This window comes from Podarcis filfolensis, assembly GCF_964270895.1.
Source record: "Podarcis filfolensis genome assembly, chromosome: 12".
Taxonomy (NCBI): Eukaryota; Metazoa; Chordata; class Lepidosauria; order Squamata; family Lacertidae; genus Podarcis; species Podarcis filfolensis.
Genome location: NC_139614.1, coordinates 47,883,004 through 47,905,957, shown reverse-complemented (window position 1 = coordinate 47,905,957; position 22,954 = coordinate 47,883,004). Strand labels below are relative to the sequence as shown.

Sequence of the window (22,954 nt, the reverse complement as noted above, 5' to 3'; positions counted from 1 at the left end):
GGGCACAAGGAGAAGGGGACAACAGAGGATGAGATGGTTGGACAGTTATCTCGAAGCTACTAACATGAGTTTGACCAAACTGCGGGAGGCAGTGGAAGACAGGAGTGCCTGGCGTGCTCTGGTCCATGGGGTCATGAAGAGTCAGACACGACTAAACGACTAAGCAACAAAATCATATGATCAAACCATATGGGTTCCATTTAGCATTCATAGCTAATAGCCATCGGCAGAACTATCTTCCATGGTCTGTCTAGCTCTTGAGCAAATAAAGTATGAAAAAATAGTTCCTGCTTCTTTGTCCTGATTCAAATGTTAATCAATTCAATTAGATGGCCCATAGTTTGAAACTTAATCCTGAGAACACTTTAGCCTTCCCTTACAGGGAAGATGCACAAAGCCCCAGTCATGCTGACTGCCCTTTTCGGTTCATTTCCCAGCTCTGCAATTTCCTTCTTTATGTACAGTGACCAAAACTCTACCCAGTGTCAGTGGCGTAGCAAGGTCAGGTGGTACCCGGCGCAGAAAATTTCTTGTCCGTCCCCCCCATTGAAATTATTAAAAGAAGGAAAAATAAGATACTTACAGTTGCAAGTGTTATTTTCTGGTTTATTTACTTAACATTGTGAGCATAAGCACTTAAAAACTTTTTTCCTAACTTTGTTCTCTGCAAATTTTGAAATCACATCATCAAAATCAATTCCTTTTGCTACTTTGCTTTCAACTGACAAGATGGCTAAGCCAGAGAGCTACACACTGAGTTTTTGTTTTCATTGAACTATCCACCACTAAAATGCAATGAAGTCTAGAATATCTATTATCCAGTACCAATTTCAACATCACTAAATAATCCCCTATCATTTTCTTCACCTTAAACATCAGAATATCTCCTGCATAGTGAGGTACTAAATATGCACAAGCCACATAATACTCATTCTTCACCTGAAGGAAATCAATCTTTTAGTGTGGCAGCACGTTGGAACTCACTATCTATGGATATGAGGTGGGTGCCAGCTAAAAAATTTTTGGTTTAGGCAAACTTATCCAGAAATGAAGACACTGTCATGTATTTAATCTGGTTTTTAGCTAATAGTTGATTTTAATTTTTTTAAATGTTTCGAATACTTGGTTTTATTCACTGCTAATTTTATTGCTCTATTCTTTTTGTAGACTGTTTTAAGGTTTGTTTACAACAAAGTAGTATATAAATGTGAAATAAATAAATGTGAAATAAGTAAATACCTTCGGGTCTGCCTTTGGGTCTGCTTAGTTTATCATTATTCCAAACAAAGCATAATTTAGCACATAACAATGCAGATTCATAATGCCTATTTGAACTTGAGGTGTTCTTCGGTGCCCCAGTGAAGTAAAGCGAGGTAGAAACAGAGCCTTTTTGATAGGGGCATCTTGGCTCCAGAACAGGCTCTCCAGAGAAGATCACCTGGCCCCTTCTTTATGTTATTTTTCAAAAGCCAGTTTTTTAAAACAAAAACAAGACCCTTTTACACACCCAGGCTTTTAAAATGGAGGTGGTGCAAGGAAATCTATGGCATAACCATTGGCAATAAATGCCTTCTCCTGACTTGCTGGTTTATTACTATTATATATTTCATTTTTAATATTTTGTTGTAGGCCACCCAGGAAATGTTTATGGATTAATGGCTATATAAATCTAATCAATCATCATCATATGAATGTCATACAGAACTATTAAACCAAATCTATACCCTGATCTTTGGATCACTGAAGCTTATAGTTAAGTGTAGTAAGATTGAAAGATGATACTTATTTTTAGTTTTGTCTTTAGGCAAAAGCTGCACATGAGACCCTCATGTTCATTTTTTTTTAACCTCTGTGATCCTTAACTTAGTTTTCTCCCTATGACTTTTCCAACTGGCATTTTCTCCATATGCTGACTTTCACCCCCAGTGGCATTTGCATAATTTTAAAAAAATTATCTTGCTTCTCCTGCTTTTTTTCACTGCCTTCTAAATTGGCATTCACAAAAATCTTTTAATTCTTCCCTACCATTGGGAATGAATAACAGACTTCCCTCATTCGACTGCTCAAGGGAGCAGGATGCATAGAGGCATCCCAGCCTTGGCAAGAAAAGTCCAGTACTGTAATCAACTATTAACTCCACTGCCTATTATAGAAATTATTTTGTACTTTTATATTGTGCATTTGTTTTGAAGACCTTAACAATACTGTTCCAATGGCCCATCCTCAAAAAAGAAAAAGAAACATCTTAATTCTCCAAATGCTTTTGGATGTAGATTTTTGAAAATAGATTCCACATACAGTATTTATGTGTATATGGGTGTACTGTGTCACATCAAAAGAAAAACGCTCTTACCATCTGTGCCACACTTAACCGTTGATTCTTGAGCAAGGATGCTATCTGTTACTAGTTGGTCCTTGTTGGCTACATCTCCTCCTTCTTCTGTTTCCATTTCATCTGCACAAACATAAGCAGCAAACATTTTTAAAAATCTTCATGCAGCATTTATTGTATTACTCACAATCATTAACTTATTTTGAAGCTTGACCTTTTTGCTTCCACAAAATGATATTTTAACAGTGAGCACACACAGTTAATGGTTTACTATGCACAAGCTAATGCACCCACATTATTCTTCGACACCAGCACTGGGGAGAAACAAACCATAATCCCTGGTTTAGCAATACATGCTTTGATCAAACCATGATCTGTAGCCAAAATTTGTGCTTTGTTTTACTACAAAACAAGTCATAATCCTTGGTTCAGGCATAATGCTATGCCAAAAATTGTGGTATGTTTCATCCCAGTAGTAGATGGGAAGAGTGAAGCAAGCGGGATAAATTCATACACAGTAAACAGATAACTATGTTTTACTGTTATGCCTGAATGCTGTCAGCATGATCTGAATGAGTTAGATGATAAGTACAAAATTTGGGTATAAGAGAATATCTTATTCATAAGTTATGGGAATGAGTTTCATAATCAACTAGGATACCATATGCACTTCTGTCAGGGTAAAGTGTCCTAAAGCTTGTACTGCTTTAAATTTGGCAGAATTGTAGCACAAGTATTAACATTCTTGTACAAATTAACATTGCCATTTAAGACTGATCCTAGATATAGCTTGAACCTCAGTGACATCCACAGACTTTATCAAAGTGTAAAATAGGAAACTTTTATTCTATGTCCATGATTCAATGCAAACAAAGAAGAAATGCTAAACTTGGATTGTAAAACTTGTAAAAGCTGTAAAATCCCAACATTTCAAATTAATAACCTATCTTTTGGTCACAAACTCTCTGTAGTATATCCTAACCTGAAATCTACTTTTAAAAAGCCAGAACAGTAACATGCTTTCATACTAGTAAAACTCATTAAAATGCACAAAAGCAAGCAGGAGCATGGAGACGACCTCTACAAGAATATTAAACTCTTAGCTCCTAAAAAGAAGATCCACAGAGAATATTACTGTTAAAAGGCATATGAATATGTCTTTTTATGTGAAACAGCCTAGCAAAGTTCAAAATGGCAGAACAATTTGGAGTGCTGCTGAATTCAGTAACTAATCTGTTCGTCTTGGAGACTGACATCATTAAAGTGAAAACTTCAGTATGAGGAAATGATCATTTACATTGGTTTCAAATCTGAAATTATTGTACAAAAGTAATCTCTTGGGAGTATGGAATGAAACAACCCATCTCCTATAATAGCTTCATATTTTTCTTTGTTGTTAAAATGGCATTGCCACTCTTGCTGTGAGACAAGAATATATTCCACAATTTTTCTTCAAGTACAAACCATGGCAAAACCTATTCAATAAAATAGTCTGCTTGGCAGCATGTTCCCCTTTTTAAAAAAGCTGAGAATGCTGCTATAAAATTCGATATTCAATTTCTGGAAGATGTTTTAGTGTTAAAGGTTTTCTGGCTTTGTCCTGAGAGCCTTTGGAGCTGCAATCTCAATGACGTACAGTAGTGTGAAGATTTTTAAAAGATTATTTTATCCCCCCCCCCAGTGATTTTTGGCTGCAATGTTGGCAGCCATAATATTATATAGGAAGTGCTCCCCAAATATCAAATGAAAGACAAGCAGTGGGCATGGAAAATATGAAAGGAGAAAGAGTGTCTTTTACCTGCACCAGTTTCAGGAAGAGGTTGGGCAGTATCCATCACATCACATGCCTGTGCATGTTCCTCTTCTGCTTCTAAGTATTTGCAATGACTGCAAGTGTATTCTTTTAAGTGAGTATCCAGTTCGTTATCGGGAAATCTGTCACATTCTATGTGAATCCACCTAAGGGAATCATTAGTCAAAAATTCACATTAATTAATTTATGTAAAATGTCCCACTGAAATCCTATCTTCATTGTAAAAAAAAATATATATATTTTTTAAAACTCTGTATTTTCTGGATTTTGGGGCACCTCAAATCAAACCAATACCTAAAAGGGATTCACAAAAGCATCTGAATCCACTTTACTTGCAGAACTGATCCAATGTGCTACATTCACTAATGAGTAATTGTTTCGTGTACATATACATAACTACAATAACCCTACAAGACTTAGTTCCAGATCTATTTAAAACTTGAAGAAGCCAACCATACACTGAACAGTTAACCCAATATGGGACAGAATTTATCAGAAGATTCTGAGAACCTTGTGGCAAGTCTCATGATGGATGAACAGTAGTTGATACGCATATTATATTGCAGAAATAGAAGCGTCTTCAATAGATCAAAGCTGGATGCAACATGGGGCCACTTTAACAAAAAGGTCTGAGGGCCATTAAGAAGTAGCAGAGTTAGCCAATCGTTTAAGATGATAGTTAGGTTTCCTACCTTTTGCACATATGACAACGCAACTTGTCTTTTTGCAAGTCTGGATTGGAGGATTTTTCACAGAAAGGACAAGGCAAATTGTCTTGCTGACGGTAACAACTATCACACATAAGACAGTTGTGATGCCACTGACTACTGGTCCGTGTGCCACATTCTGCACATACCCTGCAGTTCTGAAAATATGAGAAAAGAAAGTCTTTCCTGTTTACGATACTATGCTATTGCATCAAAAACAATCACTGGCAAACATGTTCTACATTGACAGAAAGAGGAACTTTAATTTTATTTATGTGGAAGTTTAACGAGCAAAACTAGTAGTCCATAATCTATTCAAAACACAGCCTAAGGGTAAATTTTCACACTGCACTTCCACTAGACAAGAAAATCTTTGACAAGGATGTCTTTAATGGGACATAGTTCTCTTGCCAGTAGAAACTTAAATCTCCATGCAGACACGATCAAAAGGATTATTAACCTTTGATGGACAGAAAATAAAATGAAAAGCATCCTTTCTTTCTCCTGAAAATTGAATTATATACTAACTCTTGACAATGTAAATATAGTCTGAATAAATATCTGCTCCTCTGTTGTACGTTGGGACTTCTTTTTCCTTGTAAATGTCAATTGCAAAGGGGTGAGAAACTGATCTCATGATTTCTAAATCTGTACTAAACAGTTAGTAAATTAAGTATGTGAGATAAGAAAGAATATTGTGTCATATATTTAGTTTATGTGGGAGGAACCACAGCTCAGTGGCAGAGCATGTCCTTTCTATGCCAAGGGTAACAGCTTAACCCCCTGTATCTCCAGGAAGAGCTGAAAGACAATCCTGTCTGAAATCAGGCAATATTCCAGGTACTGCTACTACCCATGGCAACTGAGAAAGAACTGAGGTACTGCTGTACTCCCATATCTCTGCTGTCCCAAACCAACATGGTCAACAGTCAGGGTTATGAGAACTGTAGCCTAACAACATTTGAAGAGCCACAGGTTAGCTATCCTGATTTAAATTAATCCACCCTGACATAATTGCCTGGTTGCTACTGCCTCTTAACATGACAATATGCTTATGCTAGGAGAGCAAAGGGAGAACAAGTTCAGCTTCTCTTCTTGTCCTTCCCTCTCCTCACTGTACTACGTTGCATATGAATCAAGCCCTGCTGTTTTCATCCTTAGAAGGTTCTCCTTTACACAAGTTAAAGAAGATTCCACAATGAAGACGTAAATTTATGTTAAAAGCATTATGCAATTGTAAATGTATCCTTTCAAGGTAAACCAGCTTGGAAATGTAGTAAGTACCGTATATTTTTATTGACAGTTAAGTATAGCTACCTTCTAATTATTATTTTTAAAATGGGAATTTAGTTATTACAAGCTATGAGACTCCAGGAATCTGGCAGGCAGAAATTCTATATAACATCACAAGCATCTGGCTGGAGTGCAATAAATTCCCCATCCAGAAGGCAGATAAAAATTACAGAATATTTGGGAAGGAAATAACTAATGCATCTCAGAGAAATGGCATTTATATGAAAACAAGAAACATTTTTTAAAATAAAGCTTACATCTGTTAGTGCAATCAACAGCCTTAAGTATCAGTCTACTTTAACTAGCCATAGGTGTTAAATCTCAGAAAATACACATTGTTCAAATTTTGTAATTATATGTTCCTATATTGACAAAAGTCTAGTTTGGATGGATCATTTTGATCTATTTATATTCCTACACTTATTTTTTCAACCTCTTTCTTTAAAAATATTTTAAAATACATCAAAGGGGGTCACAGACAGTAGTAACAATAAAATACTCCACCAAAATATATTAATGAAAGGTTTGACAATGATTTATATCATTGAATATTATTTAATCCATACTGTTAATATATTATAAAAACGTCTCATTGTACAATTCTCCATAAGTTTTTGGTGGGTTCCTTTTCATCCTGTTTATTAATAAAATCAAGAAAAGCAGACCAAGCTGCATAAAATTAATCAATTTCCTTTGTTCTCTTTTTGCCCAAACTTGTCTAGTTGTTTTTTCCACCAATATAACAATTGTTCATACTTTGTTATACCATGCTTCTAATGACCGATCTTTAGAATTCTTCCAGCATTACATAACTATTATTAACAACTTATTAACTAATAAATGTGATGCTACAAACAAACAAAATAAACATTTTCTTATATGCGATTTTGACATTTTGGCCACTGAAGAGCGAAACCTTTGGATCCATCTACATTTCCTACTTTACTGTAAGACTACATTCTTTCAAGATACCTTCCAAAATCCATGCACATATTGGTACACCCAACATTGTGGAAATATGTTCCCCATGCTTCCCATCCCATCAATCAGGTGATGTAGAACCATAAATATGACTAAGGGTAGTTGGAGTCATATACCAGCAGAGAAAAACTTTCAGAGGATTTCCCTGTATTTTTGCGAAGATTGAATATAATGGCTTTGCAAGCAAGCCAATTACTATTTCAATCCTCTATTATTTCTTTAAAATATCATGCTCGTGTTTCATTTAAACTTTGGATTGATCCAATTTGTCTCAACTATCAAAATTTTGTAAAAAATAAATAAAAATTCCATCGCTTTTATTATGGAATCAGTCACAAGCATGAACAATTCAACTCTTGATATCTTGATTTCAGTTATATAAAAGAACTTGGGTGTTATTAGAACCAGTTTATTGATATCATGCCCAATTCTTCTTTCAGCTGAAGACCTGATTTGGGGGTCACTACTGCAAACAGATCACATATGGATACTATACCAATTTTTCCACTGGTTAAAATATTGAATTTTGTCCCTATTGACAAACCACAGGTGTATTAAAAAGGGAGTAAGCAGAGAGAAACATGGAGAGCGTTTACACTGGCATTTCCTCCACACTATAAGTGTGCAATTAAGGAAGGGATTATCTATAGCTTCTTGATACTTTTAATTGGTATAAAAGGTAAACCTTGAACCCTATACTTGGTCAACCCCTTTGTTTCAATATTAATCCACTGATTTTCCGCTTAACTATGAAGTAATTTAAGAATATGTCTCAGCTGAAAAGCCCCATAATAGTTGTATATTTGGCAAACTTATCCCTCTTTTTTGCACAGGTAGGTAGCCGTGTTGGTCTGCCGTAGTCAAAACAAAATAAAAAAAATCCTTCCAGTAGCACCTTAGAGACCAACTAAGTTAGTTACTGGTATGAGCTTTCGTGTGCATGCACACTTCTTCAGATACCTCTTTTTTGCACTTTTTTCAAAAGATTGTGATTAGCAGAAGTAACGGTCACTTGAAAATCAACATGAGATTAACCAGAGATTCTCTGTGTTGCTATTCATTAGCTGAAGTGAGTTCAGTGGGCTAAAAGAACATGAAAGCAGGCCTCTTATGTAATCAACTTCCAATTTCAAAACGTAAACTCACTTTGCATTTCCAGCCATTTGTTGGTACAGAGTCCATAACTGGTTGTAAACAAAAAGTATGATACCCTTTGTCACATGTATCACACACAAGCATCTTGTTGTCTTCTCCAGAATGCCTAGGAAAGAGGTTAGAAGGTTAAGCTTCCTGGATAGGAAGGAAAATACTTTAAAAAAGAAAATAGCACTTTGCAGCAAGGTAGCTAAGCACTAAACAGTAAAGCACCAACTATAAAATAAGTTAGATGATCCAATGCTGAAGCCTGAAGTCACATCTAATAATATAGAGCCAATACTTCAGTTTCATTACTTGACTCTATTAAATGTCATGCTACTCCACCGGTGCAACATTTCAATCATAATTATGCACTCACAAATATTAATAAAAAATGGTAGAAAGGGAGAATTAAAAAGTCTAACAACTCTTAATTGTTATGGAAGCAATGAAATACCAATCAATATATGCTAAAGTTGCTGCAGATAATTTGAGAAGTGAATGATACAGGGGAAGTGAGTAGGTGGGAGAGGTCTTTTCTTTGCACTAGTCTTAATACCCTCCTTGAAACCAACTCAACTAGGGCTCTGTTGTGCCATGCTATGGGTCAGTAAACAAACAGAATCCACAATCCATTGTGGGCCTCCAGCACCAAAAGCAAATATTCCTAATGGAATGTTTTCTCCACTCTTCACTCAAGAGTGAAGAAACCATATCCAACATTTTGGTAAGCAAATCAGGTTTTGTTATGGCAGTCAGGGACCATTCCCATAAATCTGTCCAAGTGCTTATCTTCAAGTTCCACAGAAGAAGAAAAAGAGGAGATCACCGTCTTTAGTTAAATTCTCTTACACCTTTTATAACCATGGTCAATACATTAAAACAGGTTTCCAAGTCTGCCTCACCTCTCAATTTCTGCCTCAGAGAGCACCCTCTCCCATTTTAAATAATACAATTTTATGGGAATTTCCTCTTCCAACTACCAAAGCACCTTGTCTCCATTATCAGGCTCTGGTGACTGCAGAACTGTCACAGGACAGGACTGGGTTTCACAACTCCCTGCAGTTCTAAACACAATAAAACCACAGTCTACTTTTGCTTACTTGCAGTTCTGGCACACTTTGCAATCGGGACACTGCCAACCTGCCCGTTTTATAGGTGTCACTTGTATATCCAGGCACATTCCATGGTAATGCTGGCCACAGGTAGTACAAAAAAGCTGATCTAAGAGGTCGTCAGGGCTATCACACACTGCACAGTTTGCTTCTTCCTTTGCTGTAAATTAACAGATGAATTTTGCATCATTTTAGAAGGAGTCGTCATAAAGCTTCACATTATATAAATATTTTCATCCTGTTATTCCAACGCTACATAAGGATTACATAAGCTGGCAAAATACAACTGAAGAATATATGAAATCAGACATTTAACTGCATATGAAAGCAGACTGTGCATAATGACACTTTGCATAGCAAACTGCTTCACACAGGTTACATCCTTTAAAAATGAAACTAGTATTGGAAAATTTGTCCTCCAATACTTTTAAAAGACAAGCAGCATAGTGGGAACAATTATTCACTAATATATTAAGAGTGATGATTACAGAGTGGGTGGGTGAGCAGCCACAAGTAAGCCCAATGGTAGGCAGCCTGGCTTGCTTCCCTTGTTTCTCATGAGTTTGTTTGAAGAGCTACAGATTGGGAAAGGAGGGAAATGGATTTCCTGACACTTTCCTGACTGTAACCCTTCACCTTACTCAGAGCAGCTAGAATTAAAGACTGGAAGTTGGGAAAGGCTGGGACATAACTCTCTTCCCCAATTCCCTTTTATTATAGTTGAATAAAAGGTAAGCAATAAAGAATTAATCTGGATCCAGTAACAAAAAAAGGAATTTTGTACTGATCATCAATAGGTATGAACTGCAGCTTTAGCTCACTACTGCTACTTACATCTTTGTGGAGCCTGGTCAATGTGGTCTGGGCAAAGAAGGGAAAAATTATTAAAGTCCTGAAAAGCGCCTGCTCCAGCAGCACATGGATAATGGTACATCTGGGTGCATTTCTCTTCACAGCATTTGATAGTGGCTCCAAGGTGCTTGCAATATGCACATCGCTGAAAAACAAAGCATGCACCTATTTAATATTGTGTATAAAATCAATCCCACTAGGCAGAAGGTTCACAGGAAGATAGCATTTTTCTGTGTGCTATGAGTTTTTCAATACTTCCTAGGTTTAGTCTCACAATCTTTGTGTGAGTTATGCTAGGAAAACAGATAGTGACTTAGTCCAAGTCATCCAGTAGACCTCAGAGTTTACTGGAGATTGGGATTTGTATTTCCTGTTCAAAACCAATAATCCATTTACTGTAGGCACACTGAAATACACACCTCTAGTGGTTTTGGTTTTGCACAATGAACAATCCACTCAGAGGGCCATGCTATGCACAAGCAGTGGAGTTTTCAGACTGAAGATATTCCAGTACAATTTATCCAACACAATATATTTTTCAGTCCCTTTCATTATCCCAGCCATAACTTTTAAGAAAAAAATTCACAGCATGGAATTCACAACAAAATAGTGTATGGTGATTCATAAATGAATTTATTACAGCAAACCATTAAATAAATTATTCACTTAATCTACACGAATTATATCAGACATATAAGTAGAGTAGGCATTTTCTTAACATGTTCAATGTGCTCATTATGTTAAATATCCACTAGTTTTTCTTGTTACTGGTTTTGAGATTGGTACACAAGTTAATAAAATAGATCTTGGAAGATACTAAAAGTTGTATATTTCTCCTGGTGAAAAATAATGTACCATGGAAAGCAAAATTATGAATATATTAGCAGAACATATCATTACACTGAATATATCTGTATAACAGTATGACAGACTACCTAAATAATCAGTATTTATTAGCATGCTTGTACCTGTGGAAAAATATGAGGAATGACTTAAAATGTGATGCCATTATATATCAGAAAAGATACTGCATTATCCATCTCATAAAACATTACAGATACAAATAGTTTCAATCATTTCATTTTTCATTGTAACATGATTGAAGGGTATCATGTCAGTAAAAGGAGCATACGTAGCTTCTGTTTCTAGATTTGCGTTTTGTCATTGATTATATATTTATTAATTTTGTGTTATATGCACCAGTTTATGGTGTCTGGAGTTTTCAACCCTTAAAAGCAAGAGAAATCAACATTTTTAATTCTTCGAAGCAAACAGGGTTTTTTTAAATTAAAATTATTTACAAACACAATACCTTTAATAGTATCCTAATTACCGTACAACAATCTAAACACACACAAATCAGGCATAAATGATGAACACAGTAAATGTTTTAAAGACATACTCATAGCAAGTAATTCAAATTACAGATATTACATGTAACTGCCACCATAGCCCAGGACAAATGAGCCCAGGTCTTCACTTGCCCTGAAAAAAATAAAATAAAGGGAGGTGCCAAACTGTTCTCCCTTATCAGGGAGTTTCACAACATCAGTGCAACGATAAAGAACGCCTTGCTCTAAGCCCTCACTGTTGTAACTTCCTGAAAATACAGGATCCAAAACAAAGTTATCCTATCCAGCTTCAGCGGCTGGTGTGGAATATGCAGAAGGTACTTCTTCAGGTATGCAGGGATATAGGAATTTAAATTTAACCTAGCACAGAAGGATAATTTAGCATTGAACTTCTGCTGCTGTAAGATTATTCCTTAGGAATTGAGGATAGATACTGTCAGTCACAACAATCAAGTAAGAATAGCAGCGTTTAAAAATAAGCAGTCCATTAACTGATGTTGTGGTCCCAGACCAGAAATTCTCATATATACAAATTCCAAAATCAGCACTTCATCCCCTATACATCAAGGAGGTACCCTTTGTTAGGTAACTTCAAATGACTGGACCATCGACTCCTTGGAGTATTAGTAAAGACCAAATAAATCCCCATAGCTTGAAATTTTGTTACCTAGAAGAAGTCAACAGCTGCATAAAAAAGCACTGATCCATTAACTGTCCAGATACAGCACTCAGTGTGGGGGCATTAAACTTTACTATCTAGACCAGACATTTTAAATTTTACATATCAAATTATTTCAATTGTAGTGAGCAAGAGATGCTTTGCATAGGGACTATTATATTTCAATTTTCCATTAAATCATCTTTTTTTCCCACTATTGGGCATACGCAAATGAAGTGAGGAAATAATTAACAGATTGAATAATATGCAATAGACTGCAGAATTCAAGTCTTTTCCTCCATGGGATTTCTACTGTCTGCAACAACAGCATGCCTAGGCACACTGCAGGACCAAGTCTAATTAGTGAAAAGCAAAAGCAAATTGGAATACAGCACACAGATAAACTGAGCAACACACATTACAAATTGCTATAAAGTACTGCACCTAACAACATAGTATAATTTAAAATTCAGCATACACATGTTTAAAAGCTTTGGCAGTCCCTTAGGTCAGTGTCAAGACAGCTTCCTCCATTTGCCTCAGCTGCAGGAGTGCTAACCGTGGTCCTGAACCTACTGAACTCTGAATTAGCACCTTGATCCTTGTCCAGGGTCCTGACCTTGCCTTAGATCCTGGCCAATTCTGAAGCTCTGGGCCATCAACTCCTCTCACAAGGGATAGGGATAGTTGGGAGAGGAGGAAGCACATTTCCTTGCAACCCTGGTGGCATTCACACATAAGGCAAAAGCAGGAAGTAAAATTCAAGGAGGTGCTGCCACTTCCTGTACCTCTCTATTAACCTCAGTTCAAGGCTTCCTGCTTTAATGGCAGACCATTGTCTCTCAATGTGCCAATGGCTTCTGAAAAGCTTATACCCTAATCTCCCATAAGCAGAATTCTCTCCACAATTGAAGACTGAAATGGTGCCACTTTTTAAGTTACTCATATACTCTGAATATGTCTCCTTAGGAAGGTCAACTTCAGTCTGGAAATCACTACTTCATAACTCAATTAAAATACCTTGCCATTTTGCTGAATTCTTCATATAATCACTATAATGTATCAAGCTTTACTATGTTCAGCCACTGACATCCAACCTGTACATAGCAACAATTTGTCTAGTATGTTAGAGTGCAGTTAAACTTCGTAGCAATATATTTATTATTAAGAAATGTTTATATCACAGCTTTTTTTAAAAAAGGTTCAGAGTGGCTAATAAAAAAATATACCATTAAATTAAAATACAACAAAACACTCTCAAGATAGAATAAAACACATAAAATCATTACTATAAAAGAGAAACATAAGCCGGGGGGGGGACTTAACTATTGTATTAAAAGCCCTTCAGCTAAAGTTCACCAATAACCAAATATTTTTCTAAAAGTAAGGTTTTAACACTGTGATAGAAGACCAACAAGACAGGAGCAAGACAGATTACTCTGGGCAGAGAATTCCAAAGTCTAGGGACAGCCACTGAAAATATTCCAGTGAAAATAAAATTGATATTATTGATATTATCTGTTACATTTCCATTTAAAATGCTGTATTAGGCCATATTCAATATGCATCATATTCAAATACAACTACACTGTGGATATTGGAATTTTTTACCCCAAACTTCCAACGTATATGGTTTCCATTATTTAAAAAAAAACCACAGCCAATTTAAAAGGAGTTCCTGTTTTTTAAAAGTACAATAATTACAAACGCATATAACTTTTCTAACCTACTTACTTATTTGTTTGACAGTCTTTTAACTCCATTGGGCAATCAAGTTAGCAGCACTGACCCCCTCAACTTCACACTGTTTCCTCCTCAAGTTATCAGCCAAATTTTACGCAAGGGGATTGCATAAAATTAGATTTTCAGAAATGAGAACAATCTGGATAAACTTGAGAAACAGTGAAAAATACCTCACACATGTTGATTTACAATATTATGCAGAGAAACAGAGGAGGGTGGGAAATGAAAGGCATTGAACTGAACCCTTACAACACATGGTTAAAAAAAAACATGACGGCAATTAGAAGCATTTGGAAACTTAGCAAGAAAGTTTTATAAACCACTTTTATAAACAATGTGGTTTATGAAATCTGAATAAGAAAAAACAAACATAAGGAAATCAGCATTTGTTTAAACCATACACAAGTGATGAAGCACTCAGAAGTAGTAAATCCCCACAGGGAAGTTTTACAACAGCTGCTGACTGGAAGGCTTATTTTTTTCCCCTGCAGCAGAAGCACTGTTTTGCTACAAACGAGACTAGAAGTTATGATCCAAGGAGCTCAAGTATGTTGTTATTGTAACTCTGCCTGACCTTTTACAAAGAAGAGTTCAAACAGCACACGATTAAAATGTTTTTAAAGGTGTGTTACATAAAAGCTACCACTGCAATTCTGAAGCACAGAAATATTTCATAAGGACATTTTTTGAAGGAAAAAAAATCAGGAAATATCAAAGCACACTGCACAACTGACTGAATGGAATTTAAAGCAGCCGCAGGTAGGGCATTTGAGAATGGCTAAAGATGCCTCTTAGCAGACACCTTTATTCGGCAGAACAAAACTTTGTTTTGCATGATCAAGAAAGCAAGCTCTCAGAACAAGCAGTTTTCCATGGTTAGTACAGAACTAACAGCTTTGACATGTTATTTGTCTTGGATGAATATTCTGCTTAGGGCTACTGAACTAACTAGAAAATTAAGACCCAGCATCCATATCTTCCATATAGCTAACAATGGCCTATTTTCTCCCATATCTTTTTTTCAGTTTCTTCCTGGTTTCCTGGCTGTTTCACACATTTCCAGCCATGCATTCTATCTTTCCTTCTACTTAGAACCATATAATTGTAGAGTTGGAGGTGAACCCAAGGGTCATCTACTCCAGCCCCCTGCAGTGCAGGTATCTCAACTAGATCATATGTGACAGATGGCCATCCAGCCTCTGCTTAAAAAAAAAACAACCCCTAAGGAAGGAGAGTCCATTCTAATATCTAACAGCTCTTACTGTCAGAATGCTCTTCCTGAGGTTTAATTGAAATCTCCTTCCTTGTAACTTGAATACATTGGCTCAGGTCTTACCCTCCAGAGCAGGAGATTGCTCCATCTTCCATGCGACAGCCCTTTAGATATTTGATGATGGCTATCATATCTCCTCTCAGTCTGCTCTTATCCAGGTTAAACAGACCCAACTCCCTCAACCATTCCTCATAAGGCTTGGTTTCCATACCCTTTATCATCTTGGTTGCCATTTCAGCTTGTCACTATCCTTCCCAAACTGTGTGGCACAGAACTGGACACAGTACTCCAGGACTGGTCTGATCAAGGCAAAATAGAGCGGGGCTATTAATTCCCTTGAACTATACCTTTGTTGATAGAGTCTAGAATAGCATTACCTTTTTTGCTGCAACATCAGACTGTTGACTCATGGTAACCCATAGGAATAAGTAGATACAATTCTGCCATTGCTTAATTAAATAAGTTTCCATAGATCAGTCGAGAGAACCAAAAATAGAGCAATTGTAGCCTGATTACTCTTTCCCTTTTTTCCTAGCTTTGGCATTTTCCCCAAGATGGAGGAGCTGGCGCTTCAATTTCTGTCATGAAGGAAAACGAAAAAATAAAAAAGGCACCTGAGCGAAGAAGAAACAGAGGCAGAGATCATTCTTTCTTTTTATTCCAGCTAGAACGAAGGAAAGAGCTTAAGCGGAATGTGATAGGAACTCAGGATGTCATATGATTCTTCACAATGCAAAACTTATTCATCTGATGTCATGGAAGTCCATAGTGAAAGGGAAAAGGGGTTGAGTGATCCCAAAAGAAGTTCTTAATTACAAAGAGAGCTTCTGGCTGCTGGATATAACTAATACATAGCAGGTGTCTTCTAGAGAGGAAAAATTCCCTTACCTATGCCTTTGTGGTGACTTCCCTTATTCTCTATTATAAATGCCTTTCGCATACCTTTTTCCTATTCTCCAAGTCAGGACCTTAATGCTAAATTGGGTTCTCTCCAAACAGTACTGATTTGCCATAAGCCAACTCTTACAGCTAATTTGTCTATATTGCACCCATATAAAGCAATTAGACAGCAAATGTTAAAACATTATTGTAATTTCTAACCTATTAAAAGCTATGTAAAATTTAATCTGTCTGCTGCTCAGCTTGACCACATTAGTCAAACAAATTCTTCCACAGAACAGGCATACCTCAGAGATATTGCAGGTTCAGTGCCAGATCACCGCAATAAAGTGAGTATCACAATAAAGCAAGCCACACTTTTAAGTTCACACTATACTATACTGTATTATATTAAGCCAGGCCCCACTGGCTGCAGGGGCAGCAGGGGGGGAAATCCCAGCCAGCTCCACTCCCGTGGCCAGAAGAGGGGCAGTGGGGGGCCAGGCTGCACCAGCATCCTCATAAGGAGCAATATCCACAAAGCACAATAATGTGAAGTGGAATAAAACAAGGTGTGCCTGTACATTATTTTTCTCAAGCATTTTGTTATATTTTAGATCTACAAATGGATAAAGAAGGAGAGGACACACTGGGACTTCTTTCCACACTCTCTATTATTTTTCAATTATTTTCCATTTCTTTATTTTACAACTTAAAAATTTAAATAACTTAATTGCTGCATGAGCTTTCAACATGTATTAAGACTAGCCTTATTCAGCATTTCCTGGGGGGACTAAACACATTTGCCAACTTTCTGTACTGAATTCCACAGTACATTAAGCATGATTCTTAGCTGAAGCAATTAACTGTTGAGTAAATTGTATAGTTTTGATAAATATTTGAAAACATTGATTCTTCAATCCTTTAACTATGTCCCAAAACAGATGTGCACAACTGCAAATTCTATTTGCTTCCTGGTTTCTGAAGTGTAATGACATTTTTACAACCACACACGATGCCCTCACCCAGGAGTAAAACAAACCATAATAATTCTTCACCATCTGTTTCTTAATTTTGCATTCATTTAACTTTGCATTCCAAACTAAAAATCATTTATTTCATAACACATAATGTTCAATTGGTAGAAATTATAGCTGGTAATTTTTTAAGGGCTTATATCTGTAATGTTTCCATTGCTCTTAATTTAAGTACTATTAAAGCTACCATATGGAAGACCCATTCTACCCCAATAATCATTGCCCATTATAGCAAGAAGGTCATTTGCACTCTCTCCCACTTCTGCCCCCCAGTATCATACAATTGCATTTAAAAGGTATGGGGAATATTGGAACTTTTGAAGCATATTCACAAAGATGTGTTTTTAAGAAAGTTACACTGATTAAATACATCAAGATCCGCAAGCTCGCATATTGTCCCAATACAGCTTTATCTCACTTTTCTGACTAAACATAAAGCACCTAGTGTGCCTGAAGGGGGGTGGGGTGTGTGTGTGCTAAAGCTCCACAGTGTAACTGAAACAGAATGAACAAAACTATAAAATTGTAGAAAATACCAAAATCCACAGAGGGAGAGATAATTTCAAATGCTGCCAAAGGCCTTGGTAAATAAAAGGTTTTCTTTTTTAACTGGCACCTAAATAATACAGTGAGTGGCTGCCAAATGAAACTGGGGAGGTGATTTCACAGTCTAGTTGCAATCCCAGAAAAGGGTCTGCCTGCCTGGCTACCTAACTTAGCAGCAAAAAGTGTAAGCAGATGGAACAGCACATGAGCGCGCGCGCGCACACACACACACACACACACACACGCAGAGTTGTATAGGAACAGGCAGTCCTTAACATACCCTAGTCCGTGGCTGGCTTTAAAGGTTAAAAACAGCTGTTTGAATTGTGCCTAGGGACAAACTGGCAGGTAGTGCAAGTCCTTAAACACTGGAGAGATATACTCAGACCTAAGAGCCCTACATAATGACCTGGTGGCTATGTTCTGTACGAGTGGAAAATTTCTGGACAGTCTTCAGAGGCAGTCCTGGACATAAGACTGCAGTACTTTAAACTTTGATGTAATCGGCTTCCGGTTCTGCTTTGCCTTAATAGAGACAGACCCCACAATAGCAGGAGATTGTTGGCGAAGGAAAAACAAGGATGATTGGAGGTAATTATCCTTGCAAATTCCCCCCAGGGATTGGGGTGGGATGGGGAATGGGCTTCACTTCCCTTTCATCCCGGTACCTGGCACTTGCTCTGGCGGGGAATGCAGGGGGCAGGGAGGCGCTGAGTGCAAAAGCACTTCGCCTGCCGAAAAGCCTCCAACACCGCCATTAAGAAGCAGAGGTTCTCCTGTTAATTAGAGCTTAACTGGACTAAGGTACAGGAACGTGCTAGAAGAGATGTGATCACAAACCGCAGAACAAAATCAACTTCAAGGACTTTAAGGTTTGAACTTGAGATAAGACTTCATTCAGTGCAAAAGACGGTGGGGGGAGGGCAGCCTCTGATTTCTTTATTTAAAGTTTTCTTCTCTACATTTATGATTTGGCGACCCTCCTCTGAATGTTAGTTCAAATTATATTTGTACAAGCAAGGATGGAAGAAATTGGATTATAAATATGGAATATAACATCAACTGGAACCATGGGTGTAAAAAAAGGAAAAGGGGAGGTAAGCTCTATTTTGCAAAAGGTTTACAATGGAAACTTAGAGCTGACTCTTCCCCATCCTTTATTATTTATGGAGCGAACTCAATAACGCTAAGAGGACTTGGAATTTAATTTAATTGGAAGTATAATTGTTCATATATCTTCAGTTGGAAGGAAGGATGAAAGGAGTCTGTTAACTGCCAAGGAACTGATAAGGTTCTTTATTGAGTCATCTGCAGTTCGACAGACCGCTCTTCTTCCCAGACTGAGAGGAAAAATGGTGAAAACAGGTTATTTATTGGGACAGAGTGACTTTTGCAGCTAATGTTAAAGTTGCAAAACAATTAAGCATGGGATGGAGCGATGGAGAAATTTCTGGAACAATGGGATATCAGCTCCGCCCAAGGCATGATGGATAACAGCAACAACCAGGGGAATGAGAGATATAACATCTTACAAGGACAAGAAGAAACACCATGGACAGAATAATTGCCACACACAGGAAGAACAAGGATATAGTTTGAGTTCCTCACTTGTACCTTTAGAAATGATTAAATGTGTCAACACAAATAGAAGTTATTAATATTGTAGTTGTTGTAGAAGGGATTATTATTATGACTGAAATGGAATGGAAATCAATAAGATTTTGGAATGCAGAAATTAACCAAATAATCAATTCATTAAATCTGGCACGTGGGGGGCCCACTTTATTGAAATTATAAAATTCAGTATTTGAACGATTGGTATTAATAATTGTATTATAAATTGGTATTGTTATAATGAGGCTATTACTGGATTGTAATTGAAAAATAAAAATTATTATCAATAAACCTTGATGTTATCAAAGCAGAGTAATCATGGCAAGATCAAGTTAATTCAGAAGAGCTCCTGCTAGCTAACCAATGAAAGTGCTTTTAGGCTACAGATGCCACTTGAACATGCAAGTGCAGATTTGGATCTAAAAAGCACACCCAAACTGCAGACCTGATCTTTCTGGAAGGGTCAAATCCTATAGAAACGGGCTAAGTATTAATTAATACAATGTTTTTTGCAACCCACCAACATAGTTCTCATCTGGTCTAGCTTCAAGTTACTGGCTCTTGGCCAGCCCATTACTGAGTCAAGGCACCTGTTCAGAACTTTCACTACTTTACCTGGTTTAGGTAAGCAGAGCTGGGCATTGTCTACATTTTTTCCCTAGCACATCTTTCAGCATTAGATAGCATGGGATATGGAATCTTGCAGAACCCCAGTGCACAAATGCTATGGGCCAGGCAGAGGTTCCCTTGCAAAACCTTCTGGAATCACTAGGCAGAAAAGAACCACTGGAGCACAGTGTCCCCAAGACCTACCCTTTACTGGTGATTTCAGAAGAATCTCATATCGTATAATACTAGAAACTACTGAGAGGTGTAGTCAGCACTGAAACCAACAACATGGGCACAGCACAACATCCGTTCCCCCAAATTTTTAAGGCATCCCCCTTCTTTCTTTTGGCTGTGCAATACATTATGAATCAAGAACATGGAAAGCTTATTATGTTAGATATGCCTGTGTTGATTTAACCAGGATTTTTGCTTGAAAGAATAGAACCAACTATAATGAAAATAAATAATAAATAAATAAATATAGATAGATAATAAGTGTGACATTTTTTGTTATGCGTGTTATTTGGTATTTTTTAAATCTATGAAAAATATTGTATGATTGTATTAAAAATGATTGCCACTTTGTAGTAGCAATTAGCAATTAATACAGTTTAACATAAAATAACCAAGATAAGGTAGGTTCAATTAATTTCTAGTGGTTAACAATGATGTGAGCAAAACAAAACCACTTGCCTTCTATTTTCGAAAGGCTATGCTGCTTAATTATTTTAGGCATATGTCAGATTCCAGATACTTCAGCAGTGGTCAGCAATTTAATGCTAGGACCTGTGATGAAAGGAGGTAGTAATACCACAACCTTGATTTTGTCCAATTAAAAAAGTGAAATGAAGTGGATAGAATCCCAAATAACCACATAGTGCTTAATAAGGTTGACATTTTTGCAGCGGACAAAATAAATGAACTGCCAATGTTAATGCACGGAACAGGTCCAAATAAAATTAAGAGACTCTGATTATGAGGCCCTTATACTAGTATTCAACGCCCGCCTTCTAGCTTTACTTTACCTGCCACCCAAGTACTTTGACCTTTTTGTTTTTCAGATGAGTGAACACTGCTGCCATGGCCGACCTTTTCCAGAAAACGTATCCATCATAGGAGTCCAGATCTGACAGGGAGCAAACATTTCCAAGATGCCAAGGCAGTCTGATGTAATAGATGCATGAATCCACTCCAACCAATTATTTTTCTTAAAGTTATAAAAATGCATCTCTTACCACAACCCACTTAATAAGTGCCTTTTAATATTCTAACAACTCAGTAACTGATTTGCTCGCATGACATGAGTTCCAAGCATATAGAAGAACTGTTCAGTGCTCACAAATCTCCAGTGAATGCTGCTGTAACTAAAAAAAGAGAAAGGTGTGTGTTCTTTGTGTAGGCTTCTATTGGATGCCACTATTGAATGTATGTAGAAAAACAAAACAATATACATGAATATGGGTGCAGATTCACTGAGACGCAAGGGGGTGCAGATTCCCAGGTTTATCTTACTCAAACAGGGTAGCCAATATGATGCCCACAAGATTTTTGGACTACAAATCCCATCAGCCCCAGCTTCACGTGAATCATCAGGAACGATGGGAGCTGTAGATCAAAACATCGGAGGATACCATGCCAGTTACCTCTATACTGGAACAATGCTACCTATATACCATTTGTGACTCAATGCCTTTGAAAGGCAAATCAACACACAGAAGCTACTGGAAGCCGTTTATGAACAATCAGAAATATACAGTGCAGGTTTATGTGCAATTCCCTTACCATACTACACCTTCCTCTTCATTATTATAGTTATGGGTCAGTATTTATATAGGGCTTTTCCTATGCATTCAAAAGCCGTCCCATGCTTGAAACAACCCTGTAATACAGACAACTTTGACTGCACCAATATTATACAGAAGAGGTAGTACCAAAGTAGAATAATAAAGCTTATCTATGGTTGCTCAGTTCAGTGAAGGTGGGTTTTTAAAAACTCATCTCTCATATTATACTCAAATCACTTCACAACACCACACCTATATATCCTTTCCTCCTATATAAATCTATAAGGTGCTGGAATTATTCTTTGAACCTATTTCCTTCAATTGTTCACTACTGATTGAGAAGTGACACACTGCCTACTTACAAATACTTACAAATCTCCTATTGTTATAACATTAAGAACTGTTTGTAACTATAAGTAGTTAAGATAAAATTAGTTTCTCAGTATTTATTTGTGCATACAGCACAACTTCATGCACAGCTAGTTTTAATGCTTATCATTAATAATCAGTTTTCCCAGCTGTTGATTCCCATTTGGAATACAACAAAAGAACATTTTCTTAAATGCATCACTGAACAATATCAGGGAGCACAGAAGACATAATAAATGTAAATATTAAAAGAACATATTCTAGAAGCCATATTACATGTCTTCTATATTCAAGTCACATATGGTCACCAAATATTTACAACCTAAGTAGATTGTGTCAAAAACTCCTAACACTCCTGTTGAAATGTACCCGTAAGTCATCACTACAACATTGAAAAGTAGCATACTAATCCTTAAATGAACTAAAAATCCACCAAAGATGCTCAAATCAATTAACTTCTGAGTGAACCAGCACTCCAGTCCAAATTCACCACCAAAATTTATCACAAAATCACATCCAAATAGCATCGTAAGAGCATAATAGCAGCCAGCTGGATCTGGCCAATGACCCATCTTGCCCAGCATTCTGTTCTCACAGTGGCCAATCAGATGCTTGTGGGAAACAAGAGAGCACAAGTGCATACTCCCCTCCTGTAGTTTTCAACAAATGGTATTCAGAAGCATATCTCGGGCTTGCTTAAAAGAAAATTGGTAGATACATGCAACACCTGTGCTGAAAAGTAAACAAACTAAAAGCCAGGTGAGGAAGCGCAATCTCAATCCCCTATTTCAGGGCCGTGACCTCTAGCAATTTTAAAGGAAGCGTCTGAAAAGAAAAGAAAAAGTAGTACTTTATTTTGG

At 37.0% G+C, this 22,954-nt stretch overlaps 1 protein-coding gene across 7 annotated transcripts in view; it reads right to left on the bottom strand.

Moving 5' to 3' along the window:
• The window catches only part of KMT2C (lysine methyltransferase 2C), a 142,899-nt gene that overhangs the window by 67,573 nt on the left and 52,372 nt on the right, over positions 1-22,954 (bottom strand). For 4 of the 7 annotated variants that reach the window (XM_083579034.1, XM_083579036.1, XM_083579037.1 and 1 more), the window contains exon 1: positions 2,354-2,460. In XM_083579034.1, the coding sequence (XP_083435160.1) occupies positions 2,354-2,450 (97 nt within the window). In that variant the 5' untranslated portion in view covers positions 2,451-2,460. Of the gene's footprint in view, positions 1-2,353; positions 2,461-4,130; positions 4,292-4,837; positions 5,011-8,272; positions 8,388-9,366; positions 9,539-10,212; positions 10,376-22,954 lie in introns of those variants that run through there. The other 3 variants (XM_083579031.1, XM_083579032.1, XM_083579033.1) reach the window with 1 other exon arrangement.